This window comes from Urtica dioica, chromosome 7 (genome assembly GCF_054948205.1).
Source record: "Urtica dioica subsp. dioica isolate 48M chromosome 7, U.dioica_male_clone48M_v1_H2, whole genome shotgun sequence".
NCBI lineage: Eukaryota > Viridiplantae > Streptophyta > Magnoliopsida > Rosales > Urticaceae > Urtica > Urtica dioica.
The window spans coordinates 44,240,518-44,255,025 of record NC_142762.1 but is presented as its reverse complement, the minus strand read 5'-3'; the positions used below and the strand labels follow the sequence as shown (position 1 = coordinate 44,255,025).

Genomic DNA, 14,508 nt, shown 5'->3' with positions numbered 1-14,508 from the left:
TGGGTGATAGATCTAATCTTGATCATGAGATCAGTAAAACATATCTTTCACTTTTTTTTACAGATCATAAAAGAGACAACATTAGGTAAGTGCTTAAAAACAGGACAAAATGATTAAAGGAGTGAGACCGCCTTTTTAATTATCTCACCTTCCAACTTCTGCTTTCTTTTTCCGCAATCTCACGTTTCTATACACAACACCTCTCTTCAGTTTCCCTTATCTTCTCCCAAACACAAACAATCTTTTTCTCTTCTCTTCGATCCAAGTCCAAGTCTTGAAGCGAGAGAGAGAGAGAGAGAGAGAGAGAGAGAGATGGCCTTTGCAGGGACAACCCAGAAGTGTATGGCTTGCGACAAGACGGTTTATCTCGTTGACAAGCTAACCGCTGATAATCGGATTTACCACAAAGCCTGCTTCAGATGCCACCACTGCAAAGGAACTCTAAAGGTTATTTCTTTCACCTCCTTTTGAATTTTTTTCAATCCGTTTATTGGTTTATCTTGAATCTCATTTTGATACCAATCAATAGTTGGGATTCAGATGGGATAAATACTCTCAAAATCTATTCCCGCCACACCACTGTACTATTCTTACCTAAGAAGACTGTATTCGACTTGTACTTTTTGTCTGTTCTCTTTGTTACCTTTTAGTTGTCTTGTAAAGGTCAGATTCATCCCCCGATCCACTGAGTTGTGGATTTAATAGAATAGTTGGGTTTTTTTTTTTTTTTTTCTCTCTCTCAATTCCTCGTATAGTATCATTTGTGCAACTTGATCATTACCCAATAGTTACATATTTTTTTTAAAAATAATTGCAGCTGAGCAACTATAATTCGTTTGAGGGAGTACTGTATTGCAGGCCACACTTTGATCAGATTTTCAAGAGAACCGGAAGTCTTGACAAAAGCTTTGAAGGTCAGTGAGTCAAAAGGCAAAAACAAAACCACTCATTAAGATAAAGCAATCACTCACTCTTTTATTACTTGGTACACTGTCAGGAACGCCCAAAATCAGCAAACCAGAGAAGCCTATTGATAGCGAGGTAATATAATTCATATCCCATAATGTAAGGAAAAAAAAAATAGGAAAATAGCCCCAACGTTTGACATTGCTAAATAGTCAACATTTGTTATAAATAACCAATTTAAGACGTAGCTGAAAATTTAAGTAAATAACCGACGTTTGGTATATGAAAGTGGTTATTTACTTAAGATTTACATCTAAAGTGATTATTTACTTACGATTTACAAAACGTTAGCTATTTAGCAATGTCAAACGTATAAATTGAGTATTTTCCTAATGGACCCAAAAAGAAACCGATAATAAAGCTGTATTTGGGGATCAGAAAGCGGGGGTGGTGAAGGCGGCGGGGGCGTTTGGTGGGACCCGGGAGAAGTGTTTCGGGTGCAAGAGCACGGTGTATCCGACAGAGAAGGTGACGGTGAACGGAACGGCGTACCACAAGAGCTGCTTCAAGTGCTGCCACGGAGGGTGCACCATAAGCCCGTCCAACTACATCGCCCACGAGGGGCGGCTCTACTGCCGCCACCACCACGTCCAGCTCATCAGAGAGAAGGGCAACCTCAGCCAGCTCGAGGGCGACCACCCCGCCAACAAGGCCGCCGCTGCCGAACTCGCAGCCGCGGCTTCCGAGATTTGAGATTTTGATATACATATATCTATACACACATGACTCTCTCTCTTTCTAAATTCAGCTTTCTGTATGACTATTGTTGTCACCCCTAGAGTATGTATGTATGTATGTATACTTTGAATCGTTTTGGGTTTTTGGTTTTGTTTTTTTTGTTGTTGAGATTGTTGATGCGATCTATACACCATTGGGGTTTTTTTTTTTATATGTAATGTTGAAAGACAGAATACTTGGTTTGCTTGCTTGTGAACTCTTGTTAATGTCCCTGATGAAGCTAAATAAGTTTATTTGCTTTTTTTTTTGCCTTTGGAAATCTTCTATAAAATTCTCTCTTTTTTTTTTTTTTTTTTTTTGCCTTGGCCTACTTTTTTTCCATTTGTAAAGGGCGAGTTAAAGATACTTAGTATGGAGTAAGAATAGCTGGTACTTCCAAAATTTCTATGAAAACCTCATTTTCTATAAATTTACAGACTATTTTTTCTTTTGGCGTAAAAAACTCTAATCTTGGACACAAATTAAAATTAGTATAAAAAAACTCAATATGGACAACATTGAAAACTATAAAAATAGGGAGAGTTTGAGTTTGGACATATGGTCGACCTAAAAAATAGCTTAAATTAAGACAAGACAATAGAACTGAGAGAAGTACATATGAAGTAAATCATTAGAGAATTAGATATGAATTTAACTACAATTTTATTAGGTGTAGATATCATATTCTATTTCAAAACCTTTCTACAGAAAAGTACGGAGGTAGTAACTTCTTTCGATTTTATTGTTTTATTGTAAAAACAACATAAAGGAAAGCTTGGAATTCACGTTACAAGGCATCAATAAAGAATCGTCATCACAAGTGGTGATGCACTGATGCTATAATCAATATATTATTGCAAAGAGAGATTACAAATGGAATGGAAAGGAACCAAGTCAATTCTTTGGTTCCAAGCCAAGCAAAGCAAGATAACAGAGCTCAAAGACAATCATCAGTCAAGTAAATCAAGAAGACGGCCATTATCGGAGACACTCTTGAGGTCTATCACGAGATTGTCTCCGAGAAATCCGAACCCGAACGTCCCATCCTCGTACTGCCACACCCTTCCCCGAGTTGAATCGAGGCTCGAGCTGAGATAGAGGATCCGAGAGAGCTCGCTGAAGCTGGTCTGCTCGAGCGAGAGCGTCTCGACGATGTGGGCCGCGTCCGGGATCGGTCTCAGATGAACCCGGCTCCGATACAGGCTCTGTTCCTCCGCCGGGAACGGAGACTCGAGAGACGAAGTGTCCGAGATCCAGAAGAGCCTCGAATCCTCGTTCTCCGGCGAGTTCCACACCTTCCGGCAGGTTATGCACCCGATATCGTCATACGCGATCAGATAGAAACCCAAATTCATATCATCCCCGCAAATCCCCTGGCAAATTCAAATGCATAAAAAAAGGGTATATGCTTGGAACCCGAATTTTACCATGAAAAATCTGAAATCATAAGCGTGTCTATCTTTCTTGTGATATCCGCTGGCGAGGGATTTTCATTTTCAACTCGTTTTGTCAAGAACTGTGAAAAAACTGATTTGAGTTTTAGGCCTCAAAATTCCCATAAAATTCTATTTCTCTCCCATTGTGTCACAAATTTTCTAAAGTAAATAAGTTTGCAAATTGTATTCCTCTCCTAGTTTTCCTATATCAGATTCAAACAATCCACATAAAGGTTACATTTGGAGCGCAAATTTGACGACGAAAATAAAAAATGTGATGAAATATTAAAGCTCGTTAAAGCCCATAGATTTATTCTCCAAGAAATATTAAATCCCAATACACTATCCCTCAAACTTTTTCTCTGCATTCTCTTTCCCTCAAATTTTCTTCGGCCCTAAAATAAAACAATGAATTCCATTTCTTTTCACTGAGAATTTCCACGTTCCAAACATAACCATAACGAAGAGGAATAGTTGAATTGAGGATTGCCAGAAGAATTTAATCAAGCATTGAGGTTTTCATGATTATACCTTCCAAAGACCTTGAAGAGGCCGCGAAGGAGTGGGAGAGCACTGAACGACCTTAACGAAGTGCTGTGGGTCCCACTTCCTCCGGCGAGCCCGCCTCTCCTTCTCTCTCCTCCTCTGCCTCCGCGCCGCTCGCTCCGACGCCGGGCTCGTCCGGTTCGCCACCTGCTGATAAACCTCCGGCAAGCTCCCCGGCGACCCAAAATCCGACGACCCGCCCTCACCGTCCTCCTCCTCTTCCTCCCGGAGATCCTTCGAGCTCGAGCTCCGGCGAAACCCGGAGCTCGAATCCTCCTCCTCCTCCACCACGAAATGAGTCCTCCCGAACACGCTCACGCTCACCGGCACCAGATCTCCGCCGCCGGAGGGATCCATAAAGCTCGAGACTTCGCCGTCCGGGGAGAGGCTCAGCCGCAGAAACGGCGACTTCACAACGCCGTAGGTTCCGTCCTTCGACGGAGAGATCCGAGAGCCGTGGACGGAGTTGGGTCCCCACTCGAAGAGGACCAGCGGCGGAGACTCGTTTCCGGCGCCGCCGCTGCGGCGCCAGAAGCCGATGAGGTCGTCCCAGCGGGAGAGAGTGCGATACAAGAGGCGGTGGGAGATATTTGCGGCGGAGAATCGGGCCTTGGAGCCCCAGCGGCGGTGGCACATGGCGAACCAGAGGCGAGACTCGGTTCTCCGGCAGAGGGAATCGCAGCCTTTGGACGCCGACGCGAAGGACGACACGTCGGCGGGGGAGAGGAAGGAGAGGACGCAGAGGAGGACGTCGTCCGGGAAATCGGCGAACGACATCGCAGATTTGCGAGGATTTAGGTGCTTTTACGGAAGAATCTACATAAGAATTAAGGTGTGTGTGTGTGTTGCAGAGGAAAAATAAACTGGTCTGGTCTCTCGGTGACTGACTGCGTGTTGTGGCATGGGATAAAAATGTAATATTCGTATCACACTTTTATCGTCTGCGGGCTGGTGTATGTTCCGTCAGCTTCTCCTATTTGACTCTTTACGTGTTTAAAGTTTTTCCCAAACTAGCTCCTTACAAACTTAATCCCTCGATTATATGTATTTTGTTCTCAACAATTTTTTTTAATCCCCCGATTATATGGTATTAAATGAATTAGCATACTCAAGATAAAATATTTGTGTAACTCTCATACATAAAATATTAGTTTTAAGACTAATATTTGTATGTAATTTAGTATATGAAATGGAGATTTAATACATAAAATATCAAGACTTTGAATTGTTATTAACAACTGTCAATGGGTTTTTTTCGATCAACACTTGCAAGATGCGTGGCGCGAGCAGATTCAGACACATGTCTCGTCTTGGAGGACCCTAAGTCACTTTTTTAGGTATCGAGAGGTTCAAGAAAAATTGGGGTAAGAACCCAGATGATCGAGAGTTCTGGGAGACCTTTGAATCGTGACAAAGGGGATAGAATCTGCTCCTTTAGACGTCAAGAGAAAGAGATAAAATTTTGTGGGCCTTGACCCTAAAGATTCTTTGATCTTTAAATCTTATGAGATACTTGGGTGTGGTGAAATATTTATCTTATTAAGTGAAGAACATGAGAATTAGAGTTCTCAAGTTCTTGAACACTTTTGAGAAAGAATGTAATTTTGCATGATATACCTTTGTTTGCGAAATGAGATACTTGAGAGACAGAGATTATTTCTTCTTCCATGATAGAGAGAAAGAATTAGAGTTCTCAAGTTCTTGAACACTTTTGAGAAAGAATGTAATTTTGCATGATATACCTTTGTTTGCGAAATGAGATACTTCAGAGACAGAGATTATTTCTTCTTCCATGATAGAGAGAAATGAAGTATATCATTCATCTTGTGTGTATTGAGGTGAGAGAGATAAGATGAGAGAAACTTGATTCTCTTTATCTTGTGTGATATTGTGTGAGTAGAGTGGCTTTAATCCTCTTTGTTTTTTTGGTCTCAAATGTGTTTGTTGAAAGAAAATGAAGAGAGAAAAATGAGAGAGCAATTTTGCATTATTTTTCCTTGGGTGAGAGAAAGTTCCATTAAAAATGGAGAGGTATGAGGTATTTATAGAGGTTTGAGGTTGGTGTTGGTGGTATATGAGTTTTGGTGGGTCCCAACCAAGATTTAGCCTTAATTTTGTCCAAAATGAATCATGGGCGAGCAAAATCGATGTTGCTCAAGTGTTTTTGTGCTGAGCGGGTGATTTTGGTATTTTGGCGGGCTATGGACGAGGATAAAACTCCAAATGGGCGAGAAACCCATTATTTGGGGCGGGAGCACTTTTCCTAGCATGAAGAGGCTAGGAGAGCTAGGCGGGAAGCCCATGCGGGCATGTGGCCAACAAGCCACTCGGGCGTGGAGTTCGCCAGTGCGAAAGGCAAGCGCGTAGGCGAGCCTGCCACGTGGCCGGGAAGGCAGGCTGGGCGCACGTGACCCCACCCTTCCGCAATGATGCGTTTGGGTGGGTTGTTCTTGAGGTCACACGACCTAAACATCACTCATTGATAGCGTTTTTACACCGTTCTTTGATAAATCCACCATCCTAACAAAGTTTGTTGTCCTTGTCGGGCATCCACTACCCCAATGAGTATCTTATAGGAAAGCGATGGGTGGGTGCATGCTCGACGCATAGTGGACATGGAACAATGTGCATTGTTATCCTAATTTTACTTGTTTCTCTTTGAGCCACATTGTAATATAAATTTACAATAAACTACTTTAAACAAAAGATTAAAATATCGATACCAATACTAAACATTCGCTATTTTGCAAACTCAAGTTTCTATTCAACTAATTTACTAGAGTACCTATTTTTATTTATATTGTCATTTTCAAATGGACACTTTAATGTGTAACTAACACTTATAAATTGTCCAACATTTACATTTGTCATCTTTATTTTAGGAATCTTATTCATCATATCAATTCCATGTATGTCAATCTAATATTGAGTTTGAAATTTAATCCTTTAAAAACACTTATACTATTAGTCATTTTGTTTATGACATTTGATTTTGCTGTTGTGTTTATTGTTTCAATTTTATATTTACGCTAGAAAAAATCAATAAACACAATGCTTTACAATAATGCTTTAGTACTTTTACCCATGTAATCGCGTATCTGCAAAATCTTGCCCGAATAAATGGGTAATGAGTAGGATACTAGTATTACTTATTAAAATTATATGTGCATAAGCAGTATATGATTTTTAAGTACTTTACTCAAAACTTTATTCGTTTGAAATTATTATTATATTTATGAATTCTAAACAAATTTTAGTGAACGTATTTATTAATTTATGTATTTTTTATTAATAAATCAAATATTAAATGGGTAAAAATTACTCATGGGTTATTATGTACTAGAAATTTGTAGGTAGGTAAAAAAATGTAAAAAAAAAGAGGTAAAAAAAAACACCGCTACGTTTCCGATCAATTCCCCTGCTTCAAATTCCCATCATGAAGACGGAGAATGACACGATTCCGCCGGACACCAGCATTTTCGGCGGCGAAAATCAGAGCATTCCAGATATCATTTTGGATCTCCGGACGACCTTCCGGCCGAGCGACTTCAACCGGGCCGAGGCGGAGATTGTGGCGCGCGAGGAAGCGCTGAGGCGAGAGATTTCGCGGCTGAAGGAGGAGAACCAGTCGGCGGTCCAGAAGCGTGAACTCGATCGCATTGAGAAGTTGGCGCTCCAGAACGAGCTCGCTGCGGCGGAGGAGAGGCTCGCGAAGGCCATGGAGCACATGGCGGCGGAGGCGAAGGACAAGGAGAGCCTTTCGGCGGAGGTGTCGGAGCTGAGGAGGAAGGTCGAGGAGTCTAGAAAGCGAATCGCTTCGCTGGAGAATGATGTGTACGTTCCTGGTCTACGAAACTCCGGTGAGTGTGTATTTTCTAGGGTTTTCGCTACTGGTTAGATTTGGAAGCGAATGGTGTGATTTGAGATTTGTTAGGGTTAAGGTTAAGAAATGTTGGAATTTCTGTGTTTGACGTGCGTTTAGAAGTTGACTGGTTAATTGTTCAAAATCAGGGTGTGCTTCGTTTGGGATGTATTTCAGTACATTTTGTTTATTGTTTAGGTTTGATTAAGTAGCTAAACGTTTGTGTGATTAGTTTGAAAGTTTTGATTATAAAGCCTATTTTGATTCTAAAGTATATGCCTTTTTTCATTCTTTCTTTCTCTGATAGCAAGTAGTTGAGAGTCTAAAACATAGTAGTTTGTGCTATTGTGTGATTATAACTCTTTTTGTGAAGAGCCCATAATGGATTAAGGCACCTTATAGGTATGAAAGTAACATCTCAAGTTATGGTGATGTTGTGTGAGATTGAAGTTGAGTGGTGAACCAAGAAAGGAATTAGCTTTGTGGGACTTTTTGAGCCAATAATTGTAAAAATTTACTCTGGGAAGAGTATATTTAGTGGGTTTTTACATAAGAGTATCTACTATCTAGTCTCTTCCACATTTAAATTTCCATTATTAACCTGTGGGGATTACTGGCCTAATCAGGGCACAAGGCGTATTCTCTCCGACCTTACTTGCCTAAATTATAGTGCTAGAAGGGGGAATCTCCAAACTATAGAAGAAGAAGAAGAAAAAAAAAAACCACTCATAATAGTACTGCCCGTATTATGAGGTTTGTTGAAAAGGAAGCATTGGTGTTCTTTGGATAAACATACAGTGATGAAAATTTTCTATTGAAATTCTTGAGTTTGTCTTAGAAACAAAACCGCATTGAGAATTTGATTAAGCAGGGTTAAAATTTCTTAACTGTCCTCACTTCGTGGTTTGACTTTATGTTAAAGAGAAAAGCGGTCGATAGTGCGTTTCCTCGACCTTTCATCTACTTATCGTCTTTATATACTTCTCTCTTAAATCAGTTATTCATCGAGCCATTAGTTTTTTTTTTGGTGTTGATGTGATCACACCCATGAATTACAGAACAGAAGTTAATTGCCTTTCTTTTCTAATTTTCCTTGCACTACTTCTGATGTTACTAATTCTGTTCCCGAAATAGGATTCTAAAACGGATTACAAAATTTTCCGTTGTATCAGTTGAGCGTTTTGATTTCGAATAATTTTTTTCAAAACATATTTTCACTAAGCTATTCACATTCATAAATTGTACTCCGTGGTTTCGGAGTTCCATAAATTACAGGGGTATGCCTTATATGTATATATTTGGCTGATGCTCATATTTCAACTTTTGCTTAATATTTCAACTTTTGCTTTCTTCATAGTTTCTAAATTGTTTCTTCATTTGTGCTTGCTCTTAATTTCCCTCTCCAATGCAGGTGTTAAATCCTCACCGATTGAACCTATCTTGATTCTTGACAGTGAAGATGAATGTCCTGTGGAAGCCATATCACCCCAGAAAGAATCATTGTGGTCTCCCAAAGTGCCAAAAACAGAACAATATTCTCTATTGCCGGAAGAAACCGGAAGCGATAATCATCCAAACCCCGGGGATCGAACCGTTCCAAATGGTGCTTACTCGTTCTCCGGAGGTAACAAGTAGCGAAATCTCTTGATTCTAACGAAAACATTCAATGGCGCTTTTTTGGCTCTTCTTAAGATTATACCCTTTTTTGAGACACGCCTGATACTTAAAATCCGAAGCTAGTTCTCAGGTTTTTCACTACGACGCGAAAATGTCAGTCAATTAGAAGGATAAGATATGATGGTCTTGTACGTATTTTGACCAATTTCTTGTGGGTCGTGTTTATGATATCTATTTGTAAAAAGAATCTGGTTAATCTTTTGGTGAATAGAAAACTAACTATTAGATTATAGTAAAACCTCTTCAACTTTTTATGAGAATTTGGGCTTCACTTGCATTCAAATTCAAATGACCTATTGTGAAGATTACATATTCCAAATGTAAATCCTATAGTCAAAATTCCATGGTCCAAATTACATGTCCGTCGTATTTACATATCAGTTGGAGGAGCTTGGCTTCTTACGAAATATGAAATATCCTAACCGAAAGAGCTTTTCCAATCGAAAACCCATTTGTAATTATGGATTCCCTTAGATCTCCATTTGCCAAGCAGCTTTTCTGAATCACCCGTTCCCAATCACGTTCACGTTGTCGCTTCCGGATTAAGTAATGGCAATTTTTTCATACAGAGAAACGACATTATACATCATCACTTCCCTTGTTTGCTCCCTTAAATCCCTGTCCGGAATTCAAAAAACCCAGTTGTTCCTCGCTAACGCCTCTGTCCAGACCATCAATGAAATTCATAACTTTCTCTCAGATTCCTTAAAAATCTCATCCTTGCGATTCAGTCCCTCCAAATCTTTCTTTTCTGAAAAATGGTGAAAGGTCTCCCCAACCATATGCTTCTTCTGGTACAAGAAAGCATATATTCCTTCACATGGGCTTGGGACCTCATCTTCATATACATGTTACCAGAGAAGCTCCGCGAGCTTGGTCTTCTTTGTCATAACGCAGACGTACTATTATGCATTCATCAAAACAACACGTATAGAAAGACATTTCTCTATGTAACAACGTCGTTTTGACTCCACGCTCGAGAGCTTCTATGGCGTATGCGATTGCGTCGTTAAACAATACGCATCATCTTTCTCCTCAACATCGCCGGATCTCCACTTCCTCTATGTTCAAAGAACTTTCTTCACCGGAAATTGGTAGTCGTCGACGGCAAGATATATAATTGATGGCGTAACGAAGGATCTTGGATATTGTTGACATAAAAAATTAGTACAACAACTATCTCATGAAGAGCACTTGGTTCCGAACGCGCAATCCCGACAACTTTGAGTGTCTAGGCAAGACTATCTCTAAATACAGACGAATCTAGTAAAAGAAATAAAGTTATTGAGGTGTTGAACAATATGTGAAGTTTCTGGCGTGTGCTTGTGTATGAAAATGTGAGTATCCATCGCTTCAGCCCTGCTCCCTTTTATTTAGTTCTTTGGGTCGAGTTTGTGGGGTGATCAATCCCACGTCCTTGACAACTGCTGCTGAATAATCGTTCTCGAGCGTGCGTAGTGGACAGTTATTTGCTCGTCTGCTCGGCATAATTGTTGAGGTGATCGTTTTATTTAAGTTTGAATTGTTTTACACGTGTTTATATTTGGTTTGACGAGTCTTTGACCTATCAGTTTCTCTTTTCTCCGAAGTTCTGCTCGGTAGAGTTCGTGTTTGCCTTATGAACGGATCGTTTCTTAACTTTCATGAACCCTCGGATCTATTTGACTCAGGCTCGTTGTTGGATTCCTAACGTTCTCGGTGCATCCGAACTCTTGCTCGGACCGCGCAAATTATATGAATAACTTATATTGATCCCTGAGGTATTTGTTTCAACCCCTCTTTTAGATTATCAGCTTGTTACACTGACATTAATTTTACTAGTGGAACTAGTGTTAATGAAAACTCTGGAAAATCAATGCAATGATTACCATCTATTTTACTTTTTTTTGGGTATTTGAATAGTTTTATTTATACCTTTTTTATTTATGTATTTTTGTTCTATAAATTAATCATCCCTCCAAGAAATTCTTGACTTGGTCCCTAGTCTAACACATTTCATTATGTGAGTAGACTCTTAAGACTTCCTTCCTAATTGTTGTTTTTTTTTTTTGAAAACGACTTCCTTCCTAATTGTTTAGGCTACTAATTAGTTTTCATTTATGACTACATAGACCGGCCATTTATTTTATGGACAGTGATTCAAAACTTATGTTCTACTGCAAGTCAATAAGCGTCACACACCCCACACTTCTGAACGTTCACGGTCTCACCGTTTTCCTGCTTTCCAATGATTTGATACTTCATTCAAAATAGGATAAATGTTTTTATTTATATAATTTATCTAAATATAGTCTTTTCCCTTTCACTTTCACTGAATTGACTTAACATAGAGCACGAACAACGTGATACAAGTGTCCTGGACATATCACTTTTGTTTGTTAGCGTGCCTTCTATTGTTCTATTGTTTTTTTACTTAATAAAAATGGTATTTTTCGATTTTTAATTTAAAATAATAATTAATAAGAGATAAATAATATCAATAGTTAGATATGTAATTATCAACAATTTAGAATTTTTTAATTAAAAAATACAAATGACACTAGGACAAAATACGTTATCCGGTGCGACGAATGTCGCACCCAATGCCTCAAATGTCGCACCTAAAAGTATATTAGGTGCGACATTAGGTGCGACAGCGTCGCACCGGATAACCCGTCGCAGAAGGTATTGGGTGCGACATGTCGCACCTAATAAGTCCCCCTTTAGGTGCGACTTTTTCAGGTGCAACATGATTAATGAAAATTAACGGAAAGAATGACTTCCGATAGCTTTTTTTCAGTTCCAAATCTTCGGATATCGTTAGTTACGAAAATGGTACTTTCGTCGGACAAAAAAAAAATGATAGCCTTCACTCCACTATCTTCCATAATAACACCACAAACAAACAAAAAAAGGAAAGAAATAACCATATCTTTTTTTTTGGGGAGGAATCTTTCCTATTCTTTCCCAGAGGAGGTTTCAAGAAATAACCATATCTAAAAGCAATATTGGAAGGGTAATTTTGTATTTTCGGTCTAATTTTATTTATATATAAAATCTAAAATATATGTACAATTTTATTTAAATACCTAGACATATAGTTTTCAATATAAAGATATTTATTTAAAATTTTATTTATGTATAATATTATTAACTGCCAACACTGATCAGGATTTTTGGTTAAAATACAAATAACTTTTAAAAATTGAATTATTGTGTAGTTTCACGACTATAATTCAAATTTCTCTATTGGAATATAGTTAGATACAATGCTATGTGAAACGCTTATATCATTTTTAATGACTACAAGGTTAAATCACATGCAGACAAACTATCAGATCCCACTTCCACCAAGGGTTGATATTAAATCTGCAGTTATATGACCGTCTCGTGCGCAAGAACTGCAGTGTTAATCTTGTTTATTTATTTTTATTTTTTATATTTTGCTCAAAAGCTTAAATTTATTTGAGTAGCTTTATTTTTTTTACGGATAATTAGATATAGAACACAAATATACAAAGTACAACTATTAACTATATATACTCGCATGTCATTTTAAACACATGCAATATTACAATGTAGATCTACACTACACTAGGACACTTACGTAAACTAAAGTAAACACATATATTTAGATATACATACTAAGTATATTTAATTTACATTAATATTACATACAATAAATAAACTTTTCATTTGGATGTGGCTTGGGTGTGGAACCTCCAAGAGAAGACGTAGTCCTTTGAGTCGTCACAACCCAGCTTGATGACGTCACAGAAAGCGTCCACCGAACGTTTTCCCTTTCCCCACTCGATGCTGACCCAGCACGAGAACCCCGCCGCCGCCGGAATCCGAGTCGACTCTCCGTCGCCGAGCCGGAGAACCACCTCTCCGCCGATCCTCTTGCTCGCTCCGACGGCGTCGAGCCACGAACACTCCGGTTGTCCGACGAGCTCCTTGTACGCCGAGTTCGCCATCCTCACCTTGTTGTTGGAGTCCGAGATCACCGCCGGAAGAATCTCCGCCTCCACGTCAACCTCCACCTCCTCCGGACTCCTCCTCCTCTTCCCCGTCTCCGGATCCGCCGAAGAAACACACTCGCTGATTCTCCGGACGAAGATGGTGGACCCCACCGGCCGCACCGGCTGCGGCGAGATCACCGGAGACTGGAGCTGCCGGAGGAGGTCCTTCTCCTCCGGGACTTTCGCCGCTCTGTTCAGATCGATGAGCTCTTCTCCGGCGGCGGCGGAAGAAGCCCCGACCCACTCCAGCTCTGCAGCGGTCGAGGAAGAGGAAGGCATGAGAGGGAGAGTGACCAGCTCACTACTATTGGGAACGGAAACCCGTCGCTGGCCGCGGGAGAATCCGACGAATGCCACGTGACACGGAGACGGAGTCCGGGAGAGAAAATCCGTCTTGTGGCGCTTGAGCGGCGATGTCGGCGGCGCGGTGGATCTGCCGGCGCGCTTTCGGGCTCTCGTCGGTCGGGCTTGAAGCTGAGGCCACACGTTTCGCAGATACGGAGACTGTCTGATCTTGGCGGAGCAGGTTCCCGGAGAAGTCTCCGGCGGCGGCGGAGTGGAGGAGTCCGGCCTCGGGGCGATAGGGCGGTATCTGGACATGATCTCCGCCGTCTTGGCGGTGGCGTAGGGGTTCAGCGTTTTGATCATGGTCTTTGGGTTCGGGTGATTTTTGTGTGACTACGCGATTGGAGGAAGTGAGTGAGAAATGGGAAATGAGGGAATCAAGAAGAGAGGGGTTGTGTGTTGTTTTATCGGCGTTGAGTGGCCAATGAGAACAAGGCAAGCACGGGTACGAGAAGGTGACACGTGGGTGAGTACGTGGCGTGGCAAACAGGGACAATGTGGGTAATTTTAGTGGGTCCATGCATGCTTACACCTATGTGAGTAAAGTTATAGTGTTATCAATACTACTGCCAGTAATTGGCACAGTGTGGTTGATAATACCATCTGACCCCTTTATCGATCCACTGTTTATTATTATTCAAAGAAAAGAAGCGAGTGAAATAATAATAATATATATATAGATATTTTATGTATTGTTTTAGTGTGAGGCCAATGGGGTTGAAGGATATATGTGTTGGCGAAGGCGTGTGGGTCCGGGCCGCCATGCGTGGCTACACCTATTCTTATTCTCCCAAGTCTCCATTGGTTTTGGTGGGCAGTTTCAGACTTCAGTTTCTCTCTTAATCTTGATAAATAAATATCAATAATAAGTTGGTGGTGAGTCGGTTACATTTGGCGGGATTACACGTGTCGGCTGGGAATGTTGGGCGTACATGCAGCGGAGGGAATGTGATTGGAT

At 40.5% G+C, this 14,508-nt stretch overlaps 4 protein-coding genes across 5 annotated transcripts; 2 read left to right on the top strand and 2 right to left on the bottom strand.

Annotated features, from left to right (window-relative positions):
• The first annotated feature begins 105 nt into the window (after window positions 1–105).
• On the top strand, window positions 106–1,949 carry LOC149391969 (LIM domain-containing protein WLIM1-like). Its single transcript, XM_089619285.1, has 4 exons — window positions 106–447; window positions 818–914; window positions 998–1,041; window positions 1,345–1,949. Exons 1-4 carry the CDS (start codon window positions 313–315, stop codon window positions 1,657–1,659), a joined length of 591 nt encoding a protein of 196 aa, XP_089475411.1. The 5' UTR covers window positions 106–312; the 3' UTR covers window positions 1,660–1,949.
• Window positions 1,950–2,400: 451 nt separating this feature from the next.
• On the bottom strand, window positions 2,401–4,610 carry LOC149391968 (F-box family protein). The gene is made up of 2 exons (XM_089618601.1): window positions 3,651–4,610; window positions 2,401–3,056 (listed from the first exon to the last, which is right to left on the bottom strand). The coding sequence occupies exons 1-2, from the start codon at window positions 4,440–4,442 to the stop codon at window positions 2,634–2,636; spliced, it is 1,215 nt and encodes a 404-aa protein (XP_089474727.1). The 5' UTR covers window positions 4,443–4,610; the 3' UTR covers window positions 2,401–2,633.
• A 2,351-nt stretch (window positions 4,611–6,961) lies between these two features.
• On the top strand, window positions 6,962–9,442 carry LOC149391967 (uncharacterized). 2 transcript variants are annotated; one of them, XM_089618644.1, is made up of 2 exons: window positions 6,962–7,525; window positions 8,982–9,442. In XM_089618644.1, exons 1-2 carry the CDS (start codon window positions 7,102–7,104, stop codon window positions 9,173–9,175), a joined length of 618 nt encoding a protein of 205 aa, XP_089474770.1. In that variant the 5' UTR covers window positions 6,962–7,101; the 3' UTR covers window positions 9,176–9,442. The 2 variants fall into 2 exon arrangements, with proteins under 2 accessions (XP_089474770.1, XP_089474769.1); XM_089618643.1 differs by having other exon boundaries at window positions 6,977–7,525; window positions 8,939–9,442.
• A 3,255-nt stretch (window positions 9,443–12,697) lies between these two features.
• On the bottom strand, window positions 12,698–13,943 carry LOC149391966 (uncharacterized). The gene has a single exon (XM_089618642.1). It carries the CDS (start codon window positions 13,851–13,853, stop codon window positions 12,876–12,878), a length of 978 nt encoding a protein of 325 aa, XP_089474768.1. The 5' UTR covers window positions 13,854–13,943; the 3' UTR covers window positions 12,698–12,875.
• Window positions 13,944–14,508: the final 565 nt, after the last annotated feature.

Bases quoted from the DNA above. Each gene is read 5' to 3' on its own strand.
- LOC149391969 (XM_089619285.1), top strand. From the start codon at position 313: ATGGCCTTTGCAGGGACAACCCAGAAGTGTATGGCTTGCGACAAGACG. The intron at 448-817 runs GTTATTTCTTTC...AAATAATTGCAG, and splicing joins ACTGCAAAGGAACTCTAAAG to CTGAGCAACTATAATTCGTT. The intron at 915-997 runs GTCAGTGAGTCA...GTACACTGTCAG, and splicing joins TCTTGACAAAAGCTTTGAAG to GAACGCCCAAAATCAGCAAA.
- LOC149391968 (XM_089618601.1), bottom strand. From the start codon at position 4,442: ATGTCGTTCGCCGATTTCCCGGACGACGTCCTCCTCTGCGTCCTCTCC. The intron at 3,057-3,650 runs GTATAATCATGA...TGAATTTGCCAG, and splicing joins CTCTTCAAGGTCTTTGGAAG to GGGATTTGCGGGGATGATAT.
- LOC149391967 (XM_089618643.1), top strand. From the start codon at position 7,102: ATGAAGACGGAGAATGACACGATTCCGCCGGACACCAGCATTTTCGGC. The intron at 7,526-8,938 runs GTGAGTGTGTAT...TCTCCAATGCAG, and splicing joins TCCTGGTCTACGAAACTCCG to GTGTTAAATCCTCACCGATT.
- LOC149391966 (XM_089618642.1), bottom strand. From the start codon at position 13,853: ATGATCAAAACGCTGAACCCCTACGCCACCGCCAAGACGGCGGAGATC.